At 40.0% G+C, this 27,564-nt stretch overlaps 2 protein-coding genes across 4 annotated transcripts in view; both read right to left on the reverse strand.

Annotated features, from left to right (window-relative positions):
• Positions 1-923: 923 nt before the first annotated feature.
• Positions 924-18,770, reverse strand: LOC126375682 (U2 snRNP-associated SURP motif-containing protein). The gene is made up of 20 exons (XM_050022773.1): positions 18,755-18,770; positions 18,297-18,413; positions 17,146-17,239; positions 14,928-15,123; positions 14,232-14,394; positions 12,176-12,341; positions 11,589-11,752; positions 10,789-10,854; positions 10,164-10,207; positions 9,361-9,507; positions 8,757-8,942; positions 8,047-8,152; positions 7,339-7,475; positions 6,294-6,480; positions 4,966-5,137; positions 4,544-4,754; positions 4,031-4,187; positions 3,360-3,451; positions 2,461-2,532; positions 924-1,135 (listed from the first exon to the last, which is right to left on the reverse strand). Exons 2-20 carry the CDS (start codon positions 18,369-18,371, stop codon positions 949-951), a joined length of 2,622 nt encoding a protein of 873 aa, XP_049878730.1. The 5' UTR covers positions 18,372-18,413; positions 18,755-18,770; the 3' UTR covers positions 924-948.
• A 1,250-nt stretch (positions 18,771-20,020) lies between these two features.
• LOC126378488 (beta-arrestin-1) overlaps positions 20,021-27,564 on the reverse strand; it is a 148,789-nt gene continuing 141,245 nt past the window's right edge. For all 3 annotated transcript variants that reach the window (XM_050026902.1, XM_050026911.1, XM_050026893.1), the window contains one exon: positions 20,021-27,504. In XM_050026902.1, coding sequence (XP_049882859.1) covers positions 27,417-27,504 — 88 coding nt within the window. In that variant the 3' untranslated portion in view covers positions 20,021-27,416. The remainder of the gene's footprint in view (positions 27,505-27,564) is intronic.

Below are 27,564 nucleotides of genomic sequence, written 5' to 3' on the forward strand. Positions count from 1 at the left end.
TTTTTTAATCTAACCTAACCGTTTTTGAATCTAACCTAACCGTTTTTGAATCCAACCTAACCGTTTTTTAATCTAACCTAACCGTTTTTGAATCCAACCTAACCGTTTTTTAATCTAACCTAACCGTTTTTGAATCTAACCTAACCGTCTTTGAATCTAACCTAACCGTTTTTTATCTAACCTAACCGTTTTTTAATCTAACCTAACCGTTTTTTAATCTAACCTAACCTTTTTTAAATCTAAACTGACCCTTTTTAAATCTAACCTAACCCATTTCTTGATCTAACCTAACCCTTTACCTTAGATAGATTTATGGGTTAGGCTTGATAAAAAAGGTTAGGTTAGATCCAAAAAGTGTGGGTTAGATAAAAAAGGGTTAGGTTAGATTTTAAATCGGTTATGTTAGATTTAAAAAGGGGTAGGTTATATTTAAAAACGGTTAGGTTAGATTCAAAAAGGGTTAGGTTAGATTTAAAAAGGGTTAGGTTATATTTAAAAAGGGTTAGGTTAGATTTAAAAAGGGTTAGGTTAGATTTAAAAAGGGTTAGGTTAGATTTAAAAAGGGTTAGGTTAGATTTAAAAAGGGTTAGGTTAGACTTAAAAATGATTAGGTTAGATTTAAAAAGGATTAGGTTAGATTTAAAAAGGATTAGGTTAGATTTAAAAAGGATTAGGTTAGATTTAAAAAGGATTAGGTTAGATTTAAAAACGGTTAGGTTAAATAAAACACTAGTGAGAGGACTACTGGGAATAATTCGCACAATTGGATACGTGGGTGAAGCTGAATAGTAGGATACAGAAAAATTCTTTTCAATTTCTCTTTGCTGTCTCAGTATACCAGGAAACGGTATTTCCATGAGCATGGGATTAATATAATAAAATAAAACAGGTTTTATATACAAAAAAAGCGTTTAATTTACTCCTTATATATTAATTACAACTAGACAATCAGTACTTGTATTTGGCGTGCTTGTGTTTGCGGTGATGGTGCGGCGGGGTGGCGGGCGAGCGGCGTCTCCTGTCTCTTTCTCTTTCGCGCTCCCTCTCCCTCTCTCTTTCCCTCTCACGTTCCCGCGATCTCTCGCGTTCCCTTTCTCTCTCGCGCGATCGGGATCGCGATCTCGATTTGCGTTCGCTGAGAAGAAAGATTAGGACATAACTACGACAACTGTACAAGAGTGACGAGAGCTATCTCGCTTTTAATCATGCTCGGCTTTAAAGGGTATTTTATATCTAAACCTTAATACCGTACGATTTTATCAACAGTCGACAAAGGTCAGATTTAACCGAAAGTACAGAAATGTTAGTAATTAATTTTACAGCGTTTACATTAAACACATGTATGCGAATGTTAGTGAATATTATAAATAGGGTGTCCACATTCTGGAAAGTAAAAGAAGCTCAAAATCGTCGCCTTAAAGTAAAAGCTGTGTAAGCGCCTTTTATGTAAAACTACACTCGGATGTAATTTTTGATAACAAAACCTCGCTAGTGTCAATCGGTATAAATTACAAAAATATAAAATGATAAAATTAAATTATTAACTTCTTCTACACCACAATGCGTAAACGATGCACATCACTGACTCGTAGGATCAGCGCCAGCCCCAACAGTATCCTGAGCATGATTGTAAGTAGGCTGGACTGTCTGTAAATGACTCATTGTTCCATGAGTCGCTTGTACAGGAGCAGTAAATAAATGTCATATTTTTATTGTGTATCTGTGTAATACTAATATTAGCGAGTAAGAAATCATTGTTACCAACATCCTGGGTCCAAGTTACCCGTAATAAAATTTCATCATCATCATCATCCGTACGACGAACACTGCTGGGCATAGGCCTCCCTCGATAAAATTTATTTTATTTATTTATTAAACCCATCAATATAAATCGAGCAACACGAATAGGCGCTACGTATACGTAGTGTAACGACTTTTCGCGTTGTTCGATTTAAATAGGCTAGTTTCTAACTAGTCAAATCAGTTACTTTTTACTAAAAACTTCAAAACATGAAATTACTATTGAATCTGTATAAAAAACCACACAGTGACGTCGTAGAAAAACGTGATAAAATGTCGGACTTATTATTAAGTTTTTCTTAATTACAATTCATAAATAAGTTAATTAGTAAAAAGAAAATGTTTATCGTTAGTCTTGATTTAGTACCTAATCAAAACACGACCCAATTGCGGCGCAGAAAATACTCAAAATTCTAATTACCTTTCGAATGCCGGAGCGCAAATCTCGACCAGACACAATATACAATTTATTGTATTGTTTATTTATTTATATAAAAATTATTGTGTCTGGTACCTCGGCACATAAAAGGTTAACCATTTCCAACAAAGAAAAACACCCGCCATTGTTTTTAGTACAATCAGGTGGACGTTCTTTTTTGGCACGGTGTGACTAACACCCTTTATTCAGTCTCGAACAGTGGACACCCTGTTAAATCTTACCTATGTCGAGATCTTTTCGGTGGCGGTGACAGGGACGGCTCTCGGGATTTCTTTGACTTCTTTGATGATGATCTACAATAAATTATGCTTCTATGTTAACTATAATATACCTTGGAATAGAGTTATACGCATAACGCTTTCGCATATCCTAATAATCTTAATCGCTACTTATAATTATAGTAGGATGTGCATTAAAATTTATATGAGTTAGAAAATAATATAAAAAATGATAAAAAATAAAAAAGTGATGTCGACACTCTTTAGCTTTCACGATTGATGATAAGAAAAAACATATCCAATTACAAGAAAACAAATTAAAAATAACGTTTATGACGCCAAGACGAAGATGAAGTTGTGAACCAAATTTGTATATCAGACAGAATCATTATTTAATTACTCTTAGGGATAATTTATATAAATTATATTATAGCATAATTTTACTTACGAATAGACGCTATCTGACTATTGAGAAAACAACTCGTATTCTAGAATGTTACTTGGAATTGGAATCATCCTCGACTCTGTTCTCAGTTAAGGCGACCTTAAAGACGAAAGACCTCCAACTCAGCTGAAAATTGGTAATCTTACACGTCGCCTCAACCTTAACTCTAGTTTACTCCAGTGGGACATGACGTCATTATTTTCGTATTATTTTGTTGGCAGTATGACATGCTAGACTCCAGTGAGTAATGCCAACTTAATATACCAAAAAAACTCCGCTCAGGCCGAGTCGAGTGGAAGAAGAGTCGAGTCGAGAGAACATCTTAGAATACAAGTTTTTAATATATACCTCAATAAATATACATACGGTTAAGATCTATATATTTTAAATACATAAGTATGTGTAGATTGAGATAGTATTAATCAATAACACACAATGTTAAAAACGCTAAACTTACGTGGAGTATTCGTCGTCGTTCTCCGGCGTGCGCCGGCGCAGGTCGGGAGATTCCCGCGCTTCCACTGCCGCCTCCTTAGCTTCTTTGACCGCCTGTAACATAAGGTATTGAAGGCCTATTAAATCCGTGACAATTATAACCCCAAATGGCCCCCCATCGGTCAAAGGCGTAGGGTTTGTTACTTTTTAGTCTCGTACTATGACTACAATACTAAGGAACAAGCAAACCCGCGGACCAAAGCTAATAATATGTTCATATTTGGAACGTGCAAATTAAGCCCTTTGATTTGATACCTAACACAATACCATAGAAAAAAAAAACTTCCGTTTATGTCTTCCAGAGGGCGCCACATTGAATTTAGCGTGACGTCACATAGCCTATAACCATAGGACAATCAAGACGCTTCTAGTGACGCCTCATTTGTTAAATTCTGATAAGTGGTTTAGAAGTTAGGAGGGAACAGACGTATAAACACACATAACCCTCCCTTTTGCTTCGTCGTAGTCGGGAAAACACATAGCCATATTAATATCCCTGACACAGGATGAGAAGCTGCAGAAGGTTGTGAGAACTGCAGCTTCTCAGTTTTAAGCGAATGAGATGTGCGTTATGTGAAAATGACAATACAAAGCGAATTTCAATAACAGATTGCAGGTGTCTCCAGCGCGCACCTTCTTGATGAGCTTCCTGCGGTAGTGGTGTATCTGCTGCGCGGGCTGCAGGCCGGGCCTGCGCGCGCGCACGCCCGCCTCCAGCTCGTCCGCGTACTTCAGCACGCGCACCTCGATGTCGCGCAGCACGGAGCGCTTCAGGGACTGCTCCTCGCTGCTGGAACAATGGCAGCGTCATTCATTTAAGAGCCCGAGTGGCTCTCTCGCTCTCTTGACGGCTTACGGCCATCTGGACTAAGCTCAAATGTAGGCGGCAGCACTGCTGCGAGTTCCTAAATTTTGACAGTTCTCCACACTGTCCAGCTAAAATTCGTGATAAATTACTATAAAATGTGGAGGAACGTGGAGTATCCCGTCTGAAGGATGAGTTACGAAAAAGAAAAGCAGCCAGTTGGGGGTGTGGTAAACTCAGTCGCTGGTGGGGAGCGAAGAGTTGCCATTTTGTACGTAGTTATTATTCCTTATTGTATGGTATTGGTCAGGAAGTATGAAAGTCCACCAGCAGCGTCTTACCTGGTGTCGAGGTCGGGGCGCGGCGGCGGCGGCGGCGTGGGCGCGCGCGGCGGCGGCGCGGCGCCCGCCTCCACGCGCTCCCAGCGGGACGGCACGAAGCCCGCGGCCGCGGGGCCCGCCGCCCCCGCCCCCGCCCCGGCCCCCGCGCCCGCCGGGCCCGCCTCCGCCTCCGCCGAGGCCTCCATCGGGATGCCGTCTATGTCTTCTTCCACTGAAATACAAAGCATTGTGATTAGTATTTTTTTACTAGCCTGGGTTGTACCTCTCTTGGGTAAATGCCTTCCCTCTGAACTCCCCCTTCTTCCTATCCTGAGCAATCTCTCGCCATACATCTTTTTTTATTTATTTTTATGCGGTATAAGCGGTTCAGTTGGAAAAGGAAGGCCTGAGAGTACGGATACTTTAAAGGGGTATATACTCACTAGGTACGCCATCAATGTCGTCCTCGACATGTCTGCTAGCAGCCAATCTCCGCAGCGCGGCCCCGTCGAGTGGGCCGGCGGCACCTCCGCCCTCCCACGAGCCGGATGATGCGGTGGACCCTGCGGGGGACGCAGGTCGGGACCCGCCTAGGGGAGCATGTGGTGGGGACTCCTGTGGAGGAAATAATGAAGCATTCAGTTGTTTTACACTATTAAAGAAAACGCCCGCCAAGGGAATTGAGCCTTCGACATGGCGTGACGAGGCGCTAACACGGCGCTTGTATTTGTAATCTTCTCATTACAAGCCCATGCTAACCTGCTCCTTAATTTCTCAGTGACTAGAGCTACTTTCAGACTTCCTCTTATATATTCATTACTAATCTTGTCCATTCTGGTCACACCAAACATCCATCTTAACATTTGCATCTCTGCCACATGTACTCTTTTTTCATCTGTCACCTTTTTCGCCCAACATTCGGAACCATACAGCACGACAGATCTTATGGCCGTATTATAAATCCTCCCTTTCAGCTGCAGGGGCACACGCAGGTCACATGTGGTCCATAAACCTGTTGCCATTTGAACCAAGAAGCAATAAACTTAAAAACATAAGTAATCGTCTCCTGTCCTACGACAAAAGGTTTTTTTTTTACCTTTGATGGGTTTGCTCTTGGCCCCAGACTTGCCCGAAGACATTGACGAAGCCTAAGATGGAGCGAACTCGCCCAGAATGTGCCTGTTCACTCTGGCCTTGAAAGCACCCGGGTTATATGCATTCGGAAATACAGAAGACGGCAAAGAATTGTACTCCCTAGCAGTGCGCATAATGAAGGACCATGCGAAGTGGTTGATGCGGTGGAGGAAGTCGGTGGGGTAGAAAGCCCAATCGGCCCATGTTTATAGTATGCTGCTAGGCAATCGTGCTCGGGAGCCTTCTTGCTGCAGACGGTTTGTGCTTCATTATCTCCACCAGGCGGATGATTTCTTGGTACTGACATTTAACAGATAATCCCAATGGAGTAATCCAAGATGACATGGTACATCCGGTGGAGGAAGTAGACGGTCCAAAAACTCAAGGAAAGCAAAGCTTCGTATGCGTTTGTAGCTCAAAGATATATGTATATGATTCAAAGTACGGCAGGCCGACAAGCGAACACAACTTTGATTAGGTTAGGTTATCAATTACCAAACGTTTTTGAAGCTCTTGGTAAGTTTTGAGGTGTTGGTTCTTGGTAACTTTGGTAAGTTTTGGTAAGACAATTGAGGCCCGTTTCGAACAATATAATAGGATAGCAAATAGAAGTAATAAGCTCAAAACCATGACTAACCGTCTCCTGTCCTAAGAAGACATGGTTGATCCGGTGGAGGAAGTCGGTGGGGTAGACAGCCCAGTCGGCCCAAGCTTGGAGGATGCGGGTGACTCGTGCTCGGAAGCCTTCCTGCTGCAGGCGTGACGACATCCGCGTCCACGCTAGACGGGAGTGCTTCATTATCTCCACCAGGCGGCTTTGGAACCTGATATGAAATGGTATTGAGGGTTATGGCGATATTATAAGAAAATTGAGATTATTTATCTAATATAGTAGACAGATTTTACCATATTTTATACTTAGTTTTTTTTAATATATTGAAATTAAGAATTGCGTAACAATGAGTAAGACGTTTGACCATACTCTTTGGTAATGTTGTAACTCATTAACCCTATTGAGGTTTCATAAAAAAATAATTTAGTCAAGTAGCATATTAATTGTAGTGCACGCGTATATGAAGCGATTGATCAATGCGTAGGAAGCAAGAATGTGCCCAGAACGAAGCAGATGAGTTTATGTATGTAGGTACGTAGTTTCACGTGACTTCCTTCATGGTCGGAGCGTTGGACTCACGATTTGCAGATCCAAATTTGATTCCCGATGGGGACATTGTGGAAATCACTTTCTGAGACTGATCTTTGATGGATAGAACATTGAGGCTGAATCACCTTATTGTCCGAAAATATAAGATGATTCCGTGTTTCGGAAGTCGTTGGTCCCAAGCTACTAGCCCAAACACCTCCACCGAGCCGCAGCTTGATTCTGTCCAGTTGATCGAGGGGAGGTCTGTGCCCAGCATTGGTACGTATATAGGCTATTTATCTAGTATCATAGAATAAGGAATACTATTACGTATAGAACGACAACTCTCCGCTCCCCACCAGCGGGTGAGCTACGTCTACCTCACCCCCTCGGTCTTTCTTTAGTCTTGAATCGTATGGGCGTCAGACGTCACACACACAAATGAGCGCGTGCGAAATCATCAATATTTAGTGTATGTGTAAAACGAGGTGTTTTGTATGAAGAGTCCGGGGTGTGCGGGGTGTAGTAAAAAGTGTCTCACGCGCTGCGGTAGGCGCTGGCGTTGGTGAGCTTGGCGCCGGCGTTGTGCAGGATGTCGGACAGCAGGTAGAGCCGCGCCACGCGCCGCGCCGGCGCCGTGTCCGCGCCCGTCAGCGCCTCCGTCAGGCACGCGGCCACCTGCACCCACGCAATACTCATCGATTATTTACAGCAGACTTTTCAGCAGGATCTTTAGATTTTCGCATTTTTTTATTTAGGGTTACAATCCCAACACGGGCCTAACCCAATGATTTTCGAATCCCTTTTCGAATTCATAATTGGATCTTAAACGTTTATCACGTGTTCAGCGGTGAAGGAAAACATCGTGCGGAAACCCACATTCCCGAGAAATGCGTTTCGGAGATATGTGACTTGTATTGGGCTGATTTTCCCTTCGCGGGTTGGAAGTTCATGGCTGTTTGACCGTCGTTTCTGTAAAAAACCGGACCTGTCAAATCTACAGGTGTAGTTAGTAAGTGGTAAAAAACTCCTCCACGAACTTGCAGTGGAGCAGCGTGGTTGACAGCGCATACAAAAGTAAGTGCGCAATGTCAACAAATGTCAAAGAGTATTGCTTTTTAGGTGAATTCCTTCAATGTGCCTTTGTCGGCTGTAGCGTGCTACGGTAATGCAACTTTCAGACCACATGTTCAGATGAGATTACGGTGAAATGTGTACTATTATAAAAAAATAGATATACACAACGTACCTCTCCTGCCGCCTCGGCGTGCTCCAAACACCACGCCATCACCTCGCCGACGCTTGTTCTCGACGGTGTCAGGCCACGGATCAGCTCCTCTAGCCGGTCGCGTTGGCTGTAAATGAAATGTACACTGGTATACAATACGAAATAAACACGTATATGTCGCCACGCAGAGTATTCCTAACGTCGATTCCAAATTCAAATCGGTAGCCATCATGGCATAGACGGATCGGGAAGGGGGGCTAAGAGGGGAGGGGATCATGGTTAGCGATTGCAATTTTATCTCATACAGGACATCTGATCAAGAGAACAACATAACCAACGGAACTTTACTCCAGAAGAAGCATGTTGCATGAGCAGTTGGAAACTCGCTGGGACGAGTCGGAGTAACAATGCTATGCAAGGGCGAGGCCCTCCAGGCCCCGTCCTGATATGTGCTAAACTTGCAAACCCAGGAAGCAACGGGGATACGACCTGAGGGGGTAAAACGACCACATCGAAGATATTCATTTAAAGAAGCGATATTGCTTTTTGACATTTATTGTCACTAAATAGCAATATTGCTTTTTGGATGAATTGCTACCATGTGGCCTTTTTAACTCCCCAAGGCGCGTTTGATAGGGAATGAAGAGAGATCGCCCAGGACAGGGAAAAGTGGAAGCTCAAAAGGGCAGGCCTTTGCCCGGCAGACAATCCAGGATATAAAAAAAACTGACTTGTTAGACAGCGTCCCTCGAATGTTGTCCTTGGTGTCATCCTCGTCCACCAGCTCGTCAGGCATGCCGGCGGTATACAGGTTCATGACCGGCGGCCGCCACACGGACCCACCAGTAAACATGCGGAAGTCGTTCAGCTGCCATTGCTTTGGAGAGTCACCTTGTAGCATCGAGAATAATTTCCATCTGAAAAAATACAAAATATTCATCAAGTTTCATACATCTTTTCTAGATGATTTATACAGTGCCTAGGAAGTACTTTTCTTCATGACTATACAGGGTGTTTGTCAGTGGCATCGTAACGAATACTGAGAGAGATGATTTAGACCACGATTCTGACTCAAATCAAGTGGAATTTTCCGTGAAAATAAACAAAAATTTAATTGTTTCTTTTTTAATTATTTTCAGTTCCATATTTTTTATGACGGAAAAATCCACTTGATATCAGCTCAGAATCATGATCTGAATCATTCCCCAAAGTTTTTGTTACGATGTCACTAACACCCTGTATAATCCAGTGCGAGAGCGACCAGATCCGGTTGGTTGAGGGGAGGCCTGTGCCCAGCAGCAGGGCGTATATAGGTTATTTATGTTTTGCATGTACCTGTAGTATATATGCGCGGGCGACTGGTTCTCGAACAGGAACCGGAAGAAGGGGTTGTTCATCTCCTTGTTCATGATGATGGCTTCGAACATAGGACCCTCGCGGATCACGAACTCAACCATGCGGTGGATCAGCATTAGTATGTTCCTGGGAATAGCATAGTAGCATAATAGTTTACAGTACAACATGATGGAGAGAACTTTTATAGCCGTTGTCCCGATCCTAGATAAATCCGACGAGAGATAAATGAGAGGTAACGCGTGGCCAATGCCCTCAAAAGAGTTAATAAACAAATTTCCCTTTTTTATCAGAGCAAACTAAGGCAGCATTGGTACTGCAATCATGTGGGTTGTGAACTGGATTACCAACCCCATCAACCCTGGTTTCAGGGTTACTATTCAGCCGCCAAAGGCCCCTGACATGGCTCATGTAACGACTACTAACTAGTAGTAACTGGGACCAACAGTTTAACGTGCCTTCCGAAGACGGATCATCTTACTTTCGGACAATCAGGTGATCAGCCTGTAATGTCCTAATCAAACTAGGGATCACAAAGTGATTTTTGTGATATGTCCCCACCGGGATTCGAATCCTCTGTATCATGAGCACAACGCTCAACCACTGGACACCGGAGGCCGTTGGTACTACAATAATGCAAGGGCTTATGCCTATATCTGGTCTCTGCTTACCCCGGTGGGTATGTCTCGAGATCAGCCTCTTCTCTTTATATTATGTATCGATTGACGTATCCACTAGATTCTTATGTGATGTATGTGTGTTTTTATATGTTATGGCTGACTTACCTTTCTGTAGGCACCACGACTTTGACGATTGATTGTGATAGAATCTGAAAGGATAAGAATGAAATCTTTTAAACAAACATTTGTCTAAACATACAGGTGTTAGTGACATCGTAACAATACTGAGGGGGATGCTTGGGCCCATTATTCTAAGTTAATATAGAGTGGAATTTTCTGTCACAAAAAATTCAAAAATTCCAAAATATTTATTTTTCAAAATTGGCTTACAAAGTTAGCGCTTTTTGAACGTCAAAAATTTAAATTACATATTATGTAACTAGCTGGAAAAAGCCATGCCACACCAGTAACATTTTGCGAACTTGGATATAAAATCTTTTAGACATTTGGCATTTTGTATTTTTAAATCTACCGAGTTCTGTAAAAAACCGAACCTGTCAAAGCTTCAGGTTAGGTAAGCGGACCCTATGAAAAACGACATAATGCTAGGGGGATGATGAAATTAAGTTTCTACCGATGTTCTCGAAAAAATTAAAAGTAAATACTAGGCTTATAGATTTCAATACATTTTTTCTTCCCGAACTCAGCACGCGGGTAATGGATTTTCCTGTCCCTTTTTTTAAAAAAAGAAAGCACATTCCGAAAACTTGTTTGAGGTCTCATAACAAACCTGTTCGTAAGCCTTTTTGTCATCAGGATCACTTGGATAGTATTCTCCAGGTCTAACTCGAGGAATCTGAAACCAAAATATTATAGATATATTACACACTGGTGGAGAAAACATCGACTCAAGTTCTTCGACTCAAACTGTTACAATAGGCATATAACCCGACCGAAAGTGACTGGTCAATGGCCTTAGTGACTGGTCTATGTCCGTATTGACCGGTCATTCTGTTTAATGACTGGTCAATGTAAGTAGTGACCGGTCATTCTGTATCGCCGGTCAATGTCGGTAGTGACCGGTCATTCTCTATAGGGAACGGTCATTCTCCACAATGACCGGTCATTCTGCATAATGACTAGACAATGTCGGTAATGAGCGATTATTCTCCACAATGACCGGTCATTCTGCATAATGACTGGTCAATCTCGGTAATGAGCGATTATTCTCCACTATGACCGGTCAATGTCGGTAGTGACCGGTCATTCTCCACAATGGCCTGTCACTCTGCATAATGACCGGTCATTCTGCATAATGACTGGACAATGTCCATAGTGACCGGTCATTCTCTATAGGGACCGGTCATTATGCAGAATGACTGGTCAATGTCGGTAGTGACCGGTCATTCTCCATGGGTCATTCTGAATAATGACTGGTCAATGTCCACAGTGCGGAGTGTCTGGGGTGCGACCACGTGATCGGCGCGCCGACTCCGGGATCGGTCTATTCATCTCTATTTCGTGGTGGAGTTCAGCTCCAAATACCCCCAAGGTTGAGTAATTATGTAGGGATTTATATTATCTCGTGACCTTGTTGGCGAGGTGTTTGGGCGGCTGCGCGTTGAAGGGCAGGCCGGTGTGCGGCGGCGGCTGGCACGGCTGCTGCAGCGCCGGGGGGATGTAGATGGGCACCGGCGGGATCACCACCGCCTTACCCCACCCCAGCTTCATCTCGTAGTTCATTATCTCCTTGCCTACGGGAAAATATTACATGTTGCAACATCAGATTTGGCGGTACACTATCGTTATAGAGAAACCGTTTTTTTTTAATTTGCCGTGAAGTATTAATATTGCTATTTGACATTTGTTGACATTGCACAGTTACTTTTGTTATAAGCGAATGTCAAATATCAATATGCCGTTTTAGATGAATTGCTTGGATATGACTATTTTAAGCCCTCAGGTCAAATAAAAAATTTAAAAAGTAATTATAGTCTATTTAAGTCTCATGTAATAGGGGACGAGCGTGGAACGAGCCTATTACCATCAATTTTCTATGATCCAAATATGAATTCAAAGTAAAAAAAAAGTTCAAAAATGGAACCCATAATACTTAGATGTAAGTAACACTCATTATTTTATTTTATTTTTAATTATAGCCATATAGAGTGTCATACCATTGATACACCTCAATGCTCGTTCCCCATCCTTCCGCGACATAAAAGCCACGAAGCCGCAGTTGCGCCCGCGCGCCTTTTCCTCGTCCGACCGCGGCCACATGATCTTGATACTTGCCAGCGGACCGTAACGACCGAATATCTCCATCAGCTGTTGTTCTGTTATCTGCGAAAGTTACAAGTGCTATAAGAAGCTGGCGATAGTGACTGCGTTAAGAAAAAAATATGAGCATAACATGACATAAACTCATGACAAAGGTACATCATCGCAAGATGAACTAAGTACCCACTGCTCACAGAGCTTTCTGTTAGACCAACGTCAAATTGAGCAACCGCGAATTTATTTTTTTAAGTGATTTATTCTAAATAGGCCGCACATGGCATTAGCCGGAATCACTGAAATAAAACTAAGTAATGAGAATGAACTAAGCCCCATCGCTTTAGTGATGTTATGATATGACTTCTCAACTGAAAATAGCGCCCTCCTTCACATACGATAAGTGAAGGAAACAGATGAGCTTGTTTTACAACTGTAAAACTAAATTTAATACATAGTGTTCGTGACACCGTACTGATTACTAAGGGGATCATTCAGTTCATGATTCTAAGCCCTCCGGACTCGTGGTCACACCAGGTTGTCACACCAGTATGACAAACAGGAATTTTTTTCTTGTTTGTCACACCGCTAACAATACAACACCTTTTATCCTGACTTGACATTATAAGTAGTGCTGTGTTTATCGGCGTATAAATTAAAATTGATTTTATTTACCCACTCCACTTATTATTATCGACCCACTACGGTCGATTAATTCTTTCAAACATTTTTCCTCTCAGACGACGCCTTGAGCCGAGGTTCGCGCCCAATTGGGCACCCTCAGGCCTGTTGTCTTAAATGTTGTACCGGGTTAGAGCCTTCAGCGCTCCCCATTTGTCCGGCTAAGTAGTTAATGCGATAATATAACTTATTATCAAAACAAAAAAAAATCTGGTAATTATGGAAAAATCCATTAGATCGCCAGTGATAGAAGATAGGAATAAACAAAAAGAATGCGCTATTAAACATAATTAATCTCTTTGCACAAATATAATGCATTAATGCCTTATGGCAAATATCGATATATTTTTTATCATAGGGATATTCTCCGCACTAACAATGGTGTGATAAAAGGTGTTGTATTGTTAGCGGTGTGACAAACAAGAATAAAATTCCTGTTTGTCATACTGGTGTGACAACCTGGTGTGACCACGAGTCCGGAGGGATTCTAAGTTCATAGCAAGTAGAATTTTCCGTCGCAAAATTGAATGCTTTTTTTGAGTTAGATTACTGTCAATTCCGTACTCATCTCCCTAGCTTTATCCCGATTTTACAGGGTCCATTTACCTAACCTGAAGATTTGACAGGTCCAGTCAGATTACTTTCAATTTCGTACTCTGTACAGATAATTCCACTTGATATTAACTCAGAATCATGAGCTGATTCACCCTCTCAGTATTCGGTCATCATCATTGGCGTATACGCCTGTTTCAGACGATTTATGACGTCATTGCCTCGAAGAAATGCACTTTCTTTCATGGCTGTGCAAGCCAATCCTAGAGCGGCAAACTCTACCACACACTCTGCAGGAGAAGTCTCCGACTGGTGGATTGTTGTCGGTTTGATGGCGTTTCATTCTCCTGCTCGCCAGTGTGTTTAAGACAACAGGCCTGAGGGTGCCCAGTTGGGCGCGAACCTCGGCTCAGGGCGTCGTCTGCGAGGAAAAATATTTGAAAGAATCAATCGACCCTAGTGGGTCGCGCTAGCGATAAGCGCTGAATGACGGAAATCGTCGACCACGGCGGCGGGGTCGGTATCGGGGTCCTGAAGTGTTTGGTGTCGCGAGCTGATTGGCTGCCTCTATGGCTAGAGTAATAGGGTCGTCGGGATCGTATATTACGTCTTTCGGACGCCGATACGTTTCAGTACCGTCCCTAAGCGGAATGTATTCGGAAGCCGCAACTACCAGGGGATTGGGGGGTGCGGAGCAGAATCAAAAAATTTTGATGACAGTAATACCTTAGGATTAAGGTTGCCAAGGTACAGGTTGGTGGTGTTAGGGTCCCCGGTGTCGTACGAGCCGATGTCCGGGATGACGTCCAAGGCCAACTCCACGCCTACAGTACCTCGCTCGCGGAGCACATTCTTGTACTTATGACGCTCAGAACGCTCTTCTTGGATCCTGGAAAGTAGCAATGTATATAAGGCCTGACAATATACAATACATACGTGAAAACTCGCCTATTTCCCACCGGAATATGGAATTCCATTTGCTACGATCCTGGCACACTTCTCTTGCTTTCTCCACATTCATCAATCGTTTCGTACGCTGGTTCAGAGTAGATTGTCCTAAACCTTTTCTAAGGACATCTCCAATTTCGTCAATGTCATTCAACAACAAATTGAATAGTAAGGTTAGTATCTAAGCCTCATTTACTTTTTAATTGTTATGTACATTGATGTATGATATTGCTATTTGGTTATGTATGTTATATGTTATTCGAATCAAAGTTATGCAGATTTATAGTAATGCAGATACTGTTATGCAAAATTAAAATAGGAATATTTCACATATCGACGGGGAAGAAGCAAATACTCCTATCTTACAGTTAGGTCTGTGTAAGATAGGAGTATTTGCTTCTTCCCCGTCGATATGTTATCTTGTGTGACCCGGTATGTTATCTTTTTGACAATCAACTGTGACAATTGACTTACTGTCTCAGCTCCTCCTTAAACAACTCCAGGTTACTTTTCTTCTTGTCTTTGGTGAGCTTGTTACGAGCACCAGGCCGCAGCGAGGGCTCCGACTTCTGAGCCAGGCTGCGGACCACCTCCGCCTCAGTGATGCCTCGCTTGTCATCCAGTTTGGATATAGGCTTGTACAGTTTACCTCTTTCTGAGGTGTCTTCCTCTGTAAAAAGAGTGAAATTGTTTTTTATTTTTTATCACTGGCTTGCTTCTCTAACGGGGAGCACCGACTCAAACCGCGGTACCGGACTTGGAGCAATGAGTTATTAATTTATCTTAAACGCTATATGGCTCACCAGCTATCACATTGGTCTAACAGAAAGATCGGAGAGGTGTAGGTATAACTCCCGGCAAACTTCTTGAGCATCGAGTGTCGTAGTGGGGAAAGTTCGCGCACGTACACTTCCGAGCAAAAAAAATGAACTTTTGATTATTTTCTTAACTTCATTAAAAAAAAACTAATTATTATATTATTTAATTATGTAAATAAAACTAAACTTATATTATTATAGTTTATTAAAACTTATATTATATTATTATATTTAATAAAAAACTAATCGTCAGGTAAGTATAATATTCCTTCCATGAGGTTGAAACCAGCAATACCAGAGCTAGTGCTAGGTTTTGGATCTGTAGACATAGACCTCGTGCTAGTAACTAATTCTTAAACTTAAAAAAATGAGCAATAACAAAAAAATCCAACAAAAGAGCAATCACAAAAATGTGACAGTTTCACTGCATGCAAGTGTATTCAGGAGTCAAAGGGACGAAGACACTGTGCGCGGGGGAAGTATCGACTGATCTACCAATAGCCGGTCAATGCGGGACTCACCCACCCCCGCGCCCCGTACCGCACCACCAAAGTGATCTAAAATTCGGTTGTGCGCAGTCAAGGTCGATGCTCAAGAAGTTTGCCGGGACCTATACGTAGTTTGTTTTGCGATGGTACCTTCGACTACCCCAATTGGACTAATTCAAATTCATTTATTCTTCAAGATAGGTAAAAGGGTTGTTACAATATAATATAATGTCGCACTATGTCGCACCTTTCGGTATACGAATTTAAAACATAATAGATTATTAAATTACAAATAAAATGAATAAATAAATTACAATAGCATTCAATATAATAAAAATAGAAAATTAACAATATATTGGAATAAAATGTCTTTTCAATTCAAACATTAGAAAGTTATATATGTCAAATAGGTAACATTAAGGTAAAAAAAAGACTATAGTCGTGAGCTTGTGTTATGTTGTGCTATTTATAAGTAGAAATAGCAGAGGTCTGCACAGGGACCGCGCCGCGAAGTGCGCGAATAATAATGAGGGCTTCGACCAATAGACGCAGCAAATACTATCTACAGCAGATAGATGTCGTAGGGTTGAAAATTTTAAATGATCATAGTATTTAGTATCGGTTCCTTGACTTTCCATGTCTCTATAAACCAGACCCAAGTATATCGAAAGCATCGACACCATCCACCAATAGACACAGTAAATGCTATCTATATCCTCGTAAGGCCCGGATTTCCAGACACAATAGTTAAACAATGGGATTTGGATTTTAAAAGGACTTTGGGCCTTAAGACCTTATAGATAATAATAAATGGTATGTACAGTCATTAGCAATAACATGTAGGTACCCACTTTAGGACCCTGTTGCACTATCATATTTGACACTTAACCTCTCATCTGCCGGAACGCGGATCTCGACCAGACACAATGTAAAATCTATTGTGTCTGGTATCTCGGCAGATGAGAGGTTAATGAGACTTACAGTTTAATTGTCACAGAAGTTAATGTGACATGGTTTCAAAGTGTATACATGTTAGTACTCGTACAGCTTTTGCTCAAATTCTTCGATGAACTTTGCGCCATGCGCGATGTTAAATCCGTGTCGCGAGCTCTGACCATGAATAACATGATAATTACATAACCCAAATAGCCTATATGTATATGTCCCACTGCTGGGCACACACCTCCCCTCAATCAACTGGAGAGGGTATGAAGTGTGATAATCACCCAACTTAAGTACAGAAAATTTGCTTTATAACAGACAACAGATATAGGCAACTTTCACTTGTTCCAAATGCATCTGATATGTCGGTATTACCTTTAGTAATGTTAAAAGCAGCAATATGAAATATTAAAATAAAATAAAAACTCCTTTCACCAAACTTACTTCTGGCACCTGCATCGTAAGTGCCGGCTTTCACCCAAACCTTGGAAGTTGTACTCGGGACCTCTTGGAAAGTCTCCACAAACTCTTTGAACACCTAAAAAAATATGCAAGAATGAAATTATAACTTTTCTATTATTATTATTTACTGGTACACAGGCCTGGAGGAGCATATTAAGCCAGGAGGACAGGTTGAGGAGCTCGGTGGCGCAGCGGTAAACGCGCTCGGTCTGCGATTGTTGAAGTTAAGCAACTTTCGCAAAGGCCGGTCATAGGATGGGTGACCACAAAAAAAATGTTTTCATCTCGAGCTCCTCCGTGCTTCGGAAGGCACGTTAAGCCGTTGGTCCCGGCTGCATTAGCAGTCGTTAATAACCACCAATCCGCATTGGGCCCGCGTGGTGGTTTAAGGCCCGATCTCCCTATCCATCCATAGGGAAGGCCCGTGCCCCAGCAGTGGGGACGTTAATGGGCTGGTGATGATGACTGGTACACAGTAGAACATTTTTTAAACTCTTCTCACAAAAAATACTTAAATATCACATGTAAAAGCGTACTAAGTGTTGCAGAAATGCAGACAGGGTAAATTGGCGTACATTATTTTCATATTTGTTTAACTTTGTTTAGACTGAAAAGACACTACAGCATTCAGAAAAATCAGTGGTCATAGCTTAGCTAATTATGAGTAGCTATTTTCACTGGAGGACACATTCTACCTGACACTTTGCTCATAACAAATCTACTCATAGTAAAAAGAAAAAAAAAGATACTGATTTCAAATTTAGCCAGGAAAAAAAATTTGTTTAACTTTTTATAATATAACTTCACAGTTTCTACACTAGTAGCTGCAGCAAATAAGGAATACAACTTTGTTCTTATTGCTTTTATACTTTTGTACAGTACGTACCTATTTTGTAAATTTTCTTATTGTATGTTTGTTATGTAAAAAATAACAATTAAAAGTGCAACTATGTTACCTACTGAGTATGGATATTTTGGAATTTGAATAAAAAGGGAAATTCCAATCCGAGATTTTTAGAGGAAGGTTTTCCAATCACTGTACCTATATCCTTTGAAAGTCCACTGTTTTACTATTATATCTGGAAAACTGAGTCTTAGAAATTGAATATTAGAAACTTTTAAGAGTAGCTTACGTGTGCAGCGGCTTCCTCTTCCTCCTTCTTCTTCAGTTCCTCGAGCTCCTTCTTGGAAAGCCCGCGGGTCCCCATCAGACCGGTGGAAAATGCCGCCAGTTTCTGATCAGGTATCTTCTACGATAAAACGTAACTTCCACGTTCAAATATGCTATAATAGTTGGGGAAAACGAAATACTAACACAATCGTATCATCTTTGCACAAACTGTGGTAACTTAGATATTTATTTTGCACTAAAACTTCTAGTAGTTTTAATGTATTATCATACGAAACAAACAAGCAATACACGTAGCACTTGTAACTAAATGCTGCAACAAATATCATGCGTGAAATCAATTCCACAGTCACATGTTAAACACAAACCTTCATTTTGCATGAAAATTGTGTTACAAATTACTGATAATACAGTAAATCTATCTTTTGGAAAAATAATAAATTATAATCAAATCAATCTAACCTCAATATTTTTTGTTTTTTTTTTATTAGTTTAGGGCTCTGGCTGAGTAGTCTTTTAAGCCTTTTTTGATTTATGTCAAAGCAGGGTTGCCAATGTCATTCTGTCAAAATCCCCAACTGCCAAGCGAACTGGACACCTACCTATCCAGCCTTTTATCTTCAAATGTTTATTTTTAGTACAGAATTATGTTCTATATTGATCAGAATAATAATTCTCTATTTTGATCAGAATAATAATTCTCTATTTTGATCAGAATAATAATGGGTGGAAGATGTCTTGTGCCTGGGTGTAATAACAAGAGTCATTATTTATAACTAAAAACAAAGATAAGGCAAATCTGTATTTGCCTTCGTTTAAACCTTCTAATTTCATGGGTAACAGACATAATGCATCTTAGCTTTGTTTCTTCAATTTATAATTTTTTGGAGAACGTAGCCTAAAATGTTCCTCGTGAGAAAGATTTTTGAAGCCCGAAGTCACTAATTTTCGCAAGCTCTAGATTTGTCATTGGCGCATCGCTAACCGCGGAAGAAAAAACAATAAAAATAATTTAAACCCTTTTTACACTTGCCAATGCCCTCCGTGGTCCAGTGGTTGAGCGTTGGGCTCACGATCCGGAAGTCCCGGGTTCGAATCCCGGTGGGGACTTATCACAAAAATCACTTTGTGATCCCTAGTTTGGTAAGGACATTACAGGCTGATAACCTGATTATCCGAAAGTAAGATGATCCGTGCTTCAGAAGGCACGTTAAGCCGTTGGTCCCGGTTACTACTTACTGATGCAAGTTAGTAGTCGTTACATGAGCCACGTCAGGCGCCTTTGGCGGCTCAATAGTAACCCTGACACCAGGGTTGATGATGTTGGTACTCCACCTCACACGATAGAAGAAGAAGAAATGAAGACTTGTCAAAAATGTATGGTGAAATTGGATTGGCAAGTGTAATAAGTGCTTGTCATTGACGGCGTCTATCCCATGGTGATTGTCTTTAAAAGCATTTAGTACGATTTACTCGAAATCGGCGGGCGTGTATGAAACGATTGATGAAGGAATGTGGATTAAGCAAGAGAAGTATATCAGGATCGAAGCAAATGCAATTCTCTGCTAACCCCGGTCGGAAATAAATATGATTTATGTATGCATATAGGTCACTCAGCCTCTATTAATATCAATAGTTAACTTTGGGTCTTTTCAAAAGAAAAATATGGTAGTTTTGTAAAATGAAATAAACCTTCGACGAATAAACGGATTAAAAAAAATACAAACATTGTGGTTACATAATTTATTGAAAAAGTATACATCAAAAAGTTTTCGATGTAAAATTAAAAAATAATATAGTGCGTTTTTTGCTGTGGATGTCTTTTTAGCGATCGTGCACATGTTTGATACCTATTGTAAATATATGTACCTTGGCTTGACAAATTAACAGACAATTCTTCATTCAGAGTATTTCAGCATAATTATAAGTTAAACAACAAGCATGTCGTTTATTGGTTATATCATCTCGAAAAGATTTTCTATTTAAAACTGAACCTCATCCACGTTTCAATTCCCCAAGCCGGTGTTAAGTAACAAAATATGCACGAGTCGCTTTACAATGGATAATCTATTAAAAAATATAACTATTTACTGCACATTTTTTTACAGCCAATAACGGTTTCTGTTGGCAACACTGTTGACAGCTTTGGGTTCTAGTCTTTTAGCAATATTACAACTTTGTGCAAATAAAATATTGAGTATTGTGCAACATGCGAATTGAAGATAGCCTCATGGTACTTATTTATACAAAATGGCCGCTGAAGTTGTACTTCGAATATAGGCCTTGGCGAATACCTATTGGCTGTAAATGTTCCTTTTCACACTTTCTTCCTAAGCAGTGGACTACAGTCGATATTTTATAGCAGGTATTTTTGCAGCAGGTATTTTATAAACTACTAAAAGTTCATAAAGTTACGAAAAAAAATATGTAAATAATCTGCATAAAACATAAACTGTACCCACTGTGACCATTATATGTTCTTTTCCGTTTAATACTTATCGAAATACATAAATAATACAACTTTACAGCAACATAAACATTTAACTACGAAATAATGCATTGATAGAAGAAACCATTTAAGTTGCCTCATTTGTAAAATTTTATCATTAAGTTGAAACCTCGATTTTAAGTTCATTTGTCAAAACATGTTGGTAGTTTTGAAATGTTACTGGCTTTTTAAATAATTATAAATTTTATTATTATTGTTTATTTATATATTTAATTATTTTAGATAATAAATTTCATTTTTAATCGGCAATGGTGCATATTCGGCCGTACACACAACCTAATTTTAGTTGGACAGCTCTTAGATTAGTGCTGTCCCCTTCACTAACAATACGTGCAGGAAAGAGATGGAGCTAGTTTTAGTCCTGTCAAATTAAGTTATTAAGTTGGTGGTTGCTCGAATCGACACCAATGTGCTAATAAAAAGTCCCAAAACTCATCGCACGCATATAAAAAAGTTTTAAAATGTAAATTCACTTTAAAACCGAGGTTTCATTGGGTAGAAACATTTGTGCATTACAAAGCGTAGTATACAATAAACATGCGTAACTTACACGATAATAACTGTACAGCGAAACAAATGTACAATACGGTGTTCACGTCGAGACATTCTAAACATATCACTATCTCACTCGCTCTTATGAAGAAGACCCAAGTTAGAATGAGATAACGACATTTTTGGAACATTTCTGATGTGACCAGAGTTTCGTAGTAAAATTTTACAGAACAGATATCATAAGATTCAGCAATAAGGGGGTTAAAAAGGCCACATCAAACAATTAATCTAAAAAGCAATATTGCTTTTTGACATTTGCGCAATGTCAACGTAATTATGTGAAATAGCAATATTGCTTTTATAGGTGAATTGAATTAGTTTGTTCTTTTTAAGCCCCCTGGTCTCTCGGGCCTCGCGTCTTTTGCCTGTTTAACACGAGACCTAAAAGACTTAGTACAGAGACGGACTCAGTGTATGGACCACGTGATAATTTAACATTTAATTTGTACTTTACAAAGACAAGGTACAACCCGAAAGATCACGGGATAATCAAAATTTGCATCGACGTAGTTCTGTCGTACATCGTCTGGATCCAGTGGTCCGCTGATTGGTCTTAAGATGTAGATATTTATGAAAAAATGTGCGATGTTTTAAGTCAGCGACCAAGCGTTCGAAAAGAAAAAAACATTACAAATTCTGCAATTTTCTTCATAAAATTTTCTATTAATTTATCAGAAAGTTAAAAGGAAGAAGAATCTTTCTGATCAGCCTGGTAACACATGCGTTGTATAAGAAAGTTCGGAGATATGTTATCCTGAAGCATTCACGTTTGAAAGTACATTCAACAAATAACTTTCTAATCATGACAATAATAATTCATCTAAAGGTTGGCTTTACCGTTCCCACCACTCAGATTGTCAACTGTTTTCCAGTTTTAATTTAAAAATAACGGCATTCTATTTTTGAATATTTATTCTCATACGCTACTCTTGTACGGAGAGTCCGCGCCACGAACGAAGTCCCGCGGCCGCGGCGCTAGCGTCGCAGTATCCGCATAGAATTAATATGACTTGTCATTTAGTTCCATTGAAATCCGCGGGACTTCTTTCGTGGCATGTACCCTAGCATGTTTTATCTTGGCTATTTCTGTACAAGAAGGGTACGCACGAGCACGAGAGGTATTCCTTCTCTTCCTCGCTCCGATGGAAAAATAACCTAACTTTTCTATTTTAGTTGTACTGAGTGGTGTGACAAGCAAGTCATTTAAATTCTGTTTCGAAGGCCACAGAAGGGCTCTCGGGCCCAAGCCGCAGGCCTACCCTCGCGACTAACACCGACTACTCGACCCGGTCACTTGACAAACGACGATTTACGAGCAAATACATGTTTGTGACGTCATCACGAGAAAATCCGAACCTCGCGGAAACATGCTTGACTCTTCATAAAATCTGCTTCAGTCTGTAATTTTTCAAGCAAAAATAATTATTCAAGTAACAAGACTCATTCGGTTAATATATCTTACTCTTATAACAGCTCTATTCCTGTACAAAAAATCTAATTGTGAACTCTCTTAGCTACTGCAGATTTCCACGCTATTTTTAAAATATTTTATAGATTTAAACTATCGCGATTTAAACCCTATAAATAATAAAAAATATTAAAATGTATGCGCGGCACTCGCCATCATTAGGTTTGAAATTCATCTGACAGCACGAAACCGCGTTATCCTTTTCTGTCCCTCAAAAACGTCACTTGCTAGGGTGAGATAATGCGACCGCACACGGCGGAATCCACGAGGCTCTCTCCCACTCCCACTTTTTATCTCGCACTACCGAGTGACGGTACCGAGTGCCAGAAAAGGATAGAAGATTTTGTTCAACCCTTATTGAAACGTCATTAGATTCCCGTGTTTCTTTTGTAATAATCGACTCTTTACCCACAAACCCCTATCCGTATACTAGGCTAATCCTACCATTATACAAATTATAAATATCCAACAAGTTCAATAAAACATCGTTTATCAAATGACCGTAGCCCTATTAGTATACTTCCAACATCAACATGACGTCACTACCGCTGGAAACAATTACATTAAGGGTATAAAACGTTTTAATCTATTAAATGCATGATACCATACATACTCGTATTGTACTATTCTTATGACTTGGCAACTATAAAGCGAGCTTTCAATGGAATTGACTACTTGGCAGTTGTAACAATAAAATATGAAATATGGCGGATATGGTAGTTTATCTATATCGATAATAGTTTTTTTTTATTAAGATCATTTTGAACGCGATTTTTTATCTGTGATTGAGCTTCGTGTAACGTCACATATCACAAAATAAGCAAAAGCTATCAGCGGGTTCAGCACCGTAAGCGCGCGACTCTTTCCCGCCTCGACATACGTCACACGTCACTCTCTCACAGTACTGCACAGAAAAAGACAGATGATCTCTGTCGCGGCGAGAAAGAGTCGCGTGCTTACGGTGCTAAGCCCGCTGGCAGGTTTCAAGTCACTTGAAGTGACATGTAGTTTGACAGTTTCTTTGTTTATTGAAATGTGACGTCTTTAGGAAAAATGTCACGCGATCAACCGTTTTCGCGCGAAATTTGAAATTAATGATGAAAAATATATTTTTTCTTCTATTATATAAAACTTTTTCGAGAAAATAAAATATTTTATGAGGTATAAAATGCGCGTATGTAATTTTAAAAAAGTAATACTTATCTGAAAACTGTCAAGTAGGCAATTTTTTATTACAATATTATCGATCGAATATTACCTTTCACGGCAATGTTATGTTGTGGATATAAATATAAAAGTAGATAAGTTATAATATTGCTACTGTCTTCAAGCTCGATTTAAAGTCGTCGAGTTACACTAAAGGTCGATGGCCAATGATTCCTGATGAATAATAATACGCTAAAATAAACTTGTACTCGAATATTTGATCATTAGACAACTATTAAAATTAATTTTCACATACAATATACATCGAATATAATATAAAATTATCATTACATCTGTGCTGCGTATTCACTTAGCGGATAACGTGCCTTAATTACTTAGGCTTATGAATTATATTGCATTATAACTTATATTTGATATACGGTGCTTTTGTTCATTGAGACCCTGTATACGATGCAACCCAAATATGTCACTGGTTTTAAACTATAGGTTCAAACTATTTCTCTATTTACAGTATGAAGCAAATTCTAGAGTAGAAAAAAGGCATTTAAGGTCACAAGCCGTAATATGGCAACCGTATGAATGAAATGAAAATGTTTTTATTACCAGAAAACAATACAATGAGTCACATAAAGTAGGATGGGTACTTGTATTAAAAATATATCCAAATTAACAGAGGTTTCCACACTAGGCGAAGCCTGTATCACGCGTGGGACGCGATATTTGCCATAGCACATAAAGCATCACGCCTGTATCCCCGAAGGGGTAGGCAGAGGTGTATAGTTATATAGTATATACACCTACCCCTCGCATAGCTGGTCATTTAAGTCCCATGTGGGCGGACCCAATTGCCATTAATCGGACACAAATCCCAAAAACTCGTGATATCAATTATCTACGATTCAAACACAAATTCAAACTCAGAAAGTCTAATTCAGTGGTTGCGCGGTATTTGTACCAATAGAATTGCTTTATTAATCGTCTAACCAATAGCGTTGCTTCGTATATCGAAATGAGCGCGATATGCGTGCAGCATGCTACGGGGGCTGGTTAGGTTAATTATAAAAGGACACTAAAAATTAAATAGCAAGAAATAGATAGTCAAAATAGATAAAAGCTAAGACTTAATAGATAATTTGTGCATAAATTAATTGACGTAACACTTTCCAAATGCTAACATAAATGAGTTTGATAAATAATTAAGCCTATAAAAGACGATGAAGATACTATAATAGTTCATCATAAGATTCCCGTGAGTGCGAGGGAGAAACCATTATAACTCTTAACAATCGTACGTTAGCATAAGATAGACTAATATAGAAGAATTTTCACCTTGCAAGCGTTAGGGCCTAATTTACAACTTGCTGATAAACTGTCTGATAACCTATATATCAGATAAGTGACTGATAGTATAGCCTGTACAACGTATCATGATTAGAATTACAGCAAGATAGAGATATAAAGAGACGAGTAATAATTATGTCTCTTTTGCACCAATGGTATACAGCTTAGGACGCGAGAGACGAAAGATACATCATTACAATAATGTTACACTTTACAGAGTGTAGTGCTACTATACTATCTGTCAAATAAGTTATGGACACGTTGTCAGGCACTTATCAGTAAGTTATGAGACAGATATTCAACCTCGTGGCATTCCTGAGTTTCATCTTTTTTCAGGACTTCGACCGATCGCACTTTGGACACGTTTTCGTACGAGATGTTTTTGGACGTTCCGTCCAAGAGCGGAGCCAGCTTTTATAAATGAGAATTAAAATTGACTCATGACCCAACCTGTCGCCCAGGGGGAGGAGGTCATGAACCCCATTGGGAGGGGAGGGGGGGGAATCCTCCCTCGGATCCGTCTCGTGCGTCCGAAGACGCTGGAACAAATTGTTCTTCTGTGATTGTTCTGAACAATCCGAAGTACTGTAGGAGTGCTTGATTACTAGCTTGTCATTTCTTAATCTCTCACTCCTTAATCTCGGATGGCTGTACTATTTAACTTTTCAACGAATTTCGATTGTTCTCACATTTGGTTATCAATAGGCCAGTTTCCAACTAGTCTATTGATTGTATTGACTGTTGGTAGTACTAGTCTACAAATCATTTACTTTTTACTAAACGTCAAAACACGAAATTACTATGGAATTTGCATGAAAAATCACACTGTGACGTCTTAGAAAGACGTGATAAAATGTAGGACATTTTATTAAGTTTCTCTAACTTAAACATGAAAAAGAAAATGTTTTTCGTTAGTTTTAGGTCTGTCTTTATTTAATAATCAGAATTTTATAATTTATCTTGAACCTAGTACACGACCCAATTTATAGTTGACGTTACGTATAGTTTTTGATGCTTCAGATTTTGATTGGTTGAAAGCAAATCCTTGTCAATTTCTTGAAATATTAGCCAATCAGAGAATAGGATTTCTGTATATCACGATAAAAACTGAGTTCTACGAACACGATACAAATTTGAAATTCGTACAGAAACGCGTACAAACTGCGCACGTCCTTAAGTTCATAATGCATTTACATTTACAAGAAATAATAACCATAATATTTATACAAGCTTAAATAAATGGCTAAGTATACGCAGCACAGCGCGATATCGATAGCGTATAGTCAAATCCTTTTCAACACATTTTACACTGTACAATGTTCGGACGGCCCCTCACGCAACGGTCTGTGCTCATTTACACGAGGCCAGCTACTTGCCCAACTAACTTGACTCTCAACTTACAAGTTGAGTAAATTTCAAAATTGGAATCTGCTTATTGAATCTACCTTATCTTCAATTACTCTTGAAAATATTATGTTTTTTTTTAGCAACTTGGCACTACTTTGTAGCATTCATAGCATTGACAGTCACTACATTGCGTCTTTCAAGTTGTTATCTTTATTGGTACACATTTCTCTATCATATCTAGATAAAAACCGAGGGAACGCCGACTCGAACCCCGGTACCAGACTTACGCCAATGAGTTATTAATTTACCTCAGTTGCAGTTTTCACTAACACAGTTGGCTCGACCATTATAGGCGGCGATACGGCACCACCTATCACGTCGGGCTAACAGAAAGCTCGGTGAGATGTAGGTACTTAATTCATCTTGATGTACTTTCTTCGTTACGTTATAGAAACCGAGTCGACTTAGACAAGATTTTATCTTTTGTTGCTGTGGCGTGCGTTTACATCAATTAAAACACTGAATACCGGGTTCTTACCGCGTTAAAGTCAGTGTTATGAGACTTTCGATATTTCAACACTGTTGCAAGTGCCATGATCACGGCGACTAGTCACGAGCCTCAAACAGTGCGTGTACAAATATGTATGTGTATTGATAGTTCAAGCAGTAGGGCAAGTGGCGGGCGTCTACTGCCCCCTCGTGAGCTGAGTCTCGCGCAGGGAGTGCGTGTGGGCGCGCGTTCAGGCGTCCGCCTCCGCGCCCTTCAGCCGGAGCCGCGCGAAGTCCTCGAAGATTATATCGTCGTCCTGCTCTTGGCCGTTCTCATCGCTGCAAGGGGGAAAGAGAAAGAGAAAAATCATACACGTGAACTAGACAAATCAGTAAAAA

This window comes from Pectinophora gossypiella, chromosome 2, assembly GCF_024362695.1.
Source record: "Pectinophora gossypiella chromosome 2, ilPecGoss1.1, whole genome shotgun sequence".
NCBI lineage: Eukaryota > Metazoa > Arthropoda > Insecta > Lepidoptera > Gelechiidae > Pectinophora > Pectinophora gossypiella.

Coding starts and splice junctions, on each gene's coding strand:
- LOC126375682 (XM_050022773.1), bottom strand. CDS start 18,371: ATGGGGACCCGCGGGCTTTCCAAGAAGGAGCTCGAGGAACTGAAGAAG. Junction 10,208..10,788: donor ACAAAAAGGCTTACGAACAG/GTTTGTTATGAG, acceptor TTATCCTTTCAG/ATTCTATCACAATCAATCGT. Junction 6,481..7,338: donor GCCAGCGCCTACCGCAGCGC/GTGAGACACTTT, acceptor ATTTCATATCAG/GTTCCAAAGCCGCCTGGTGG.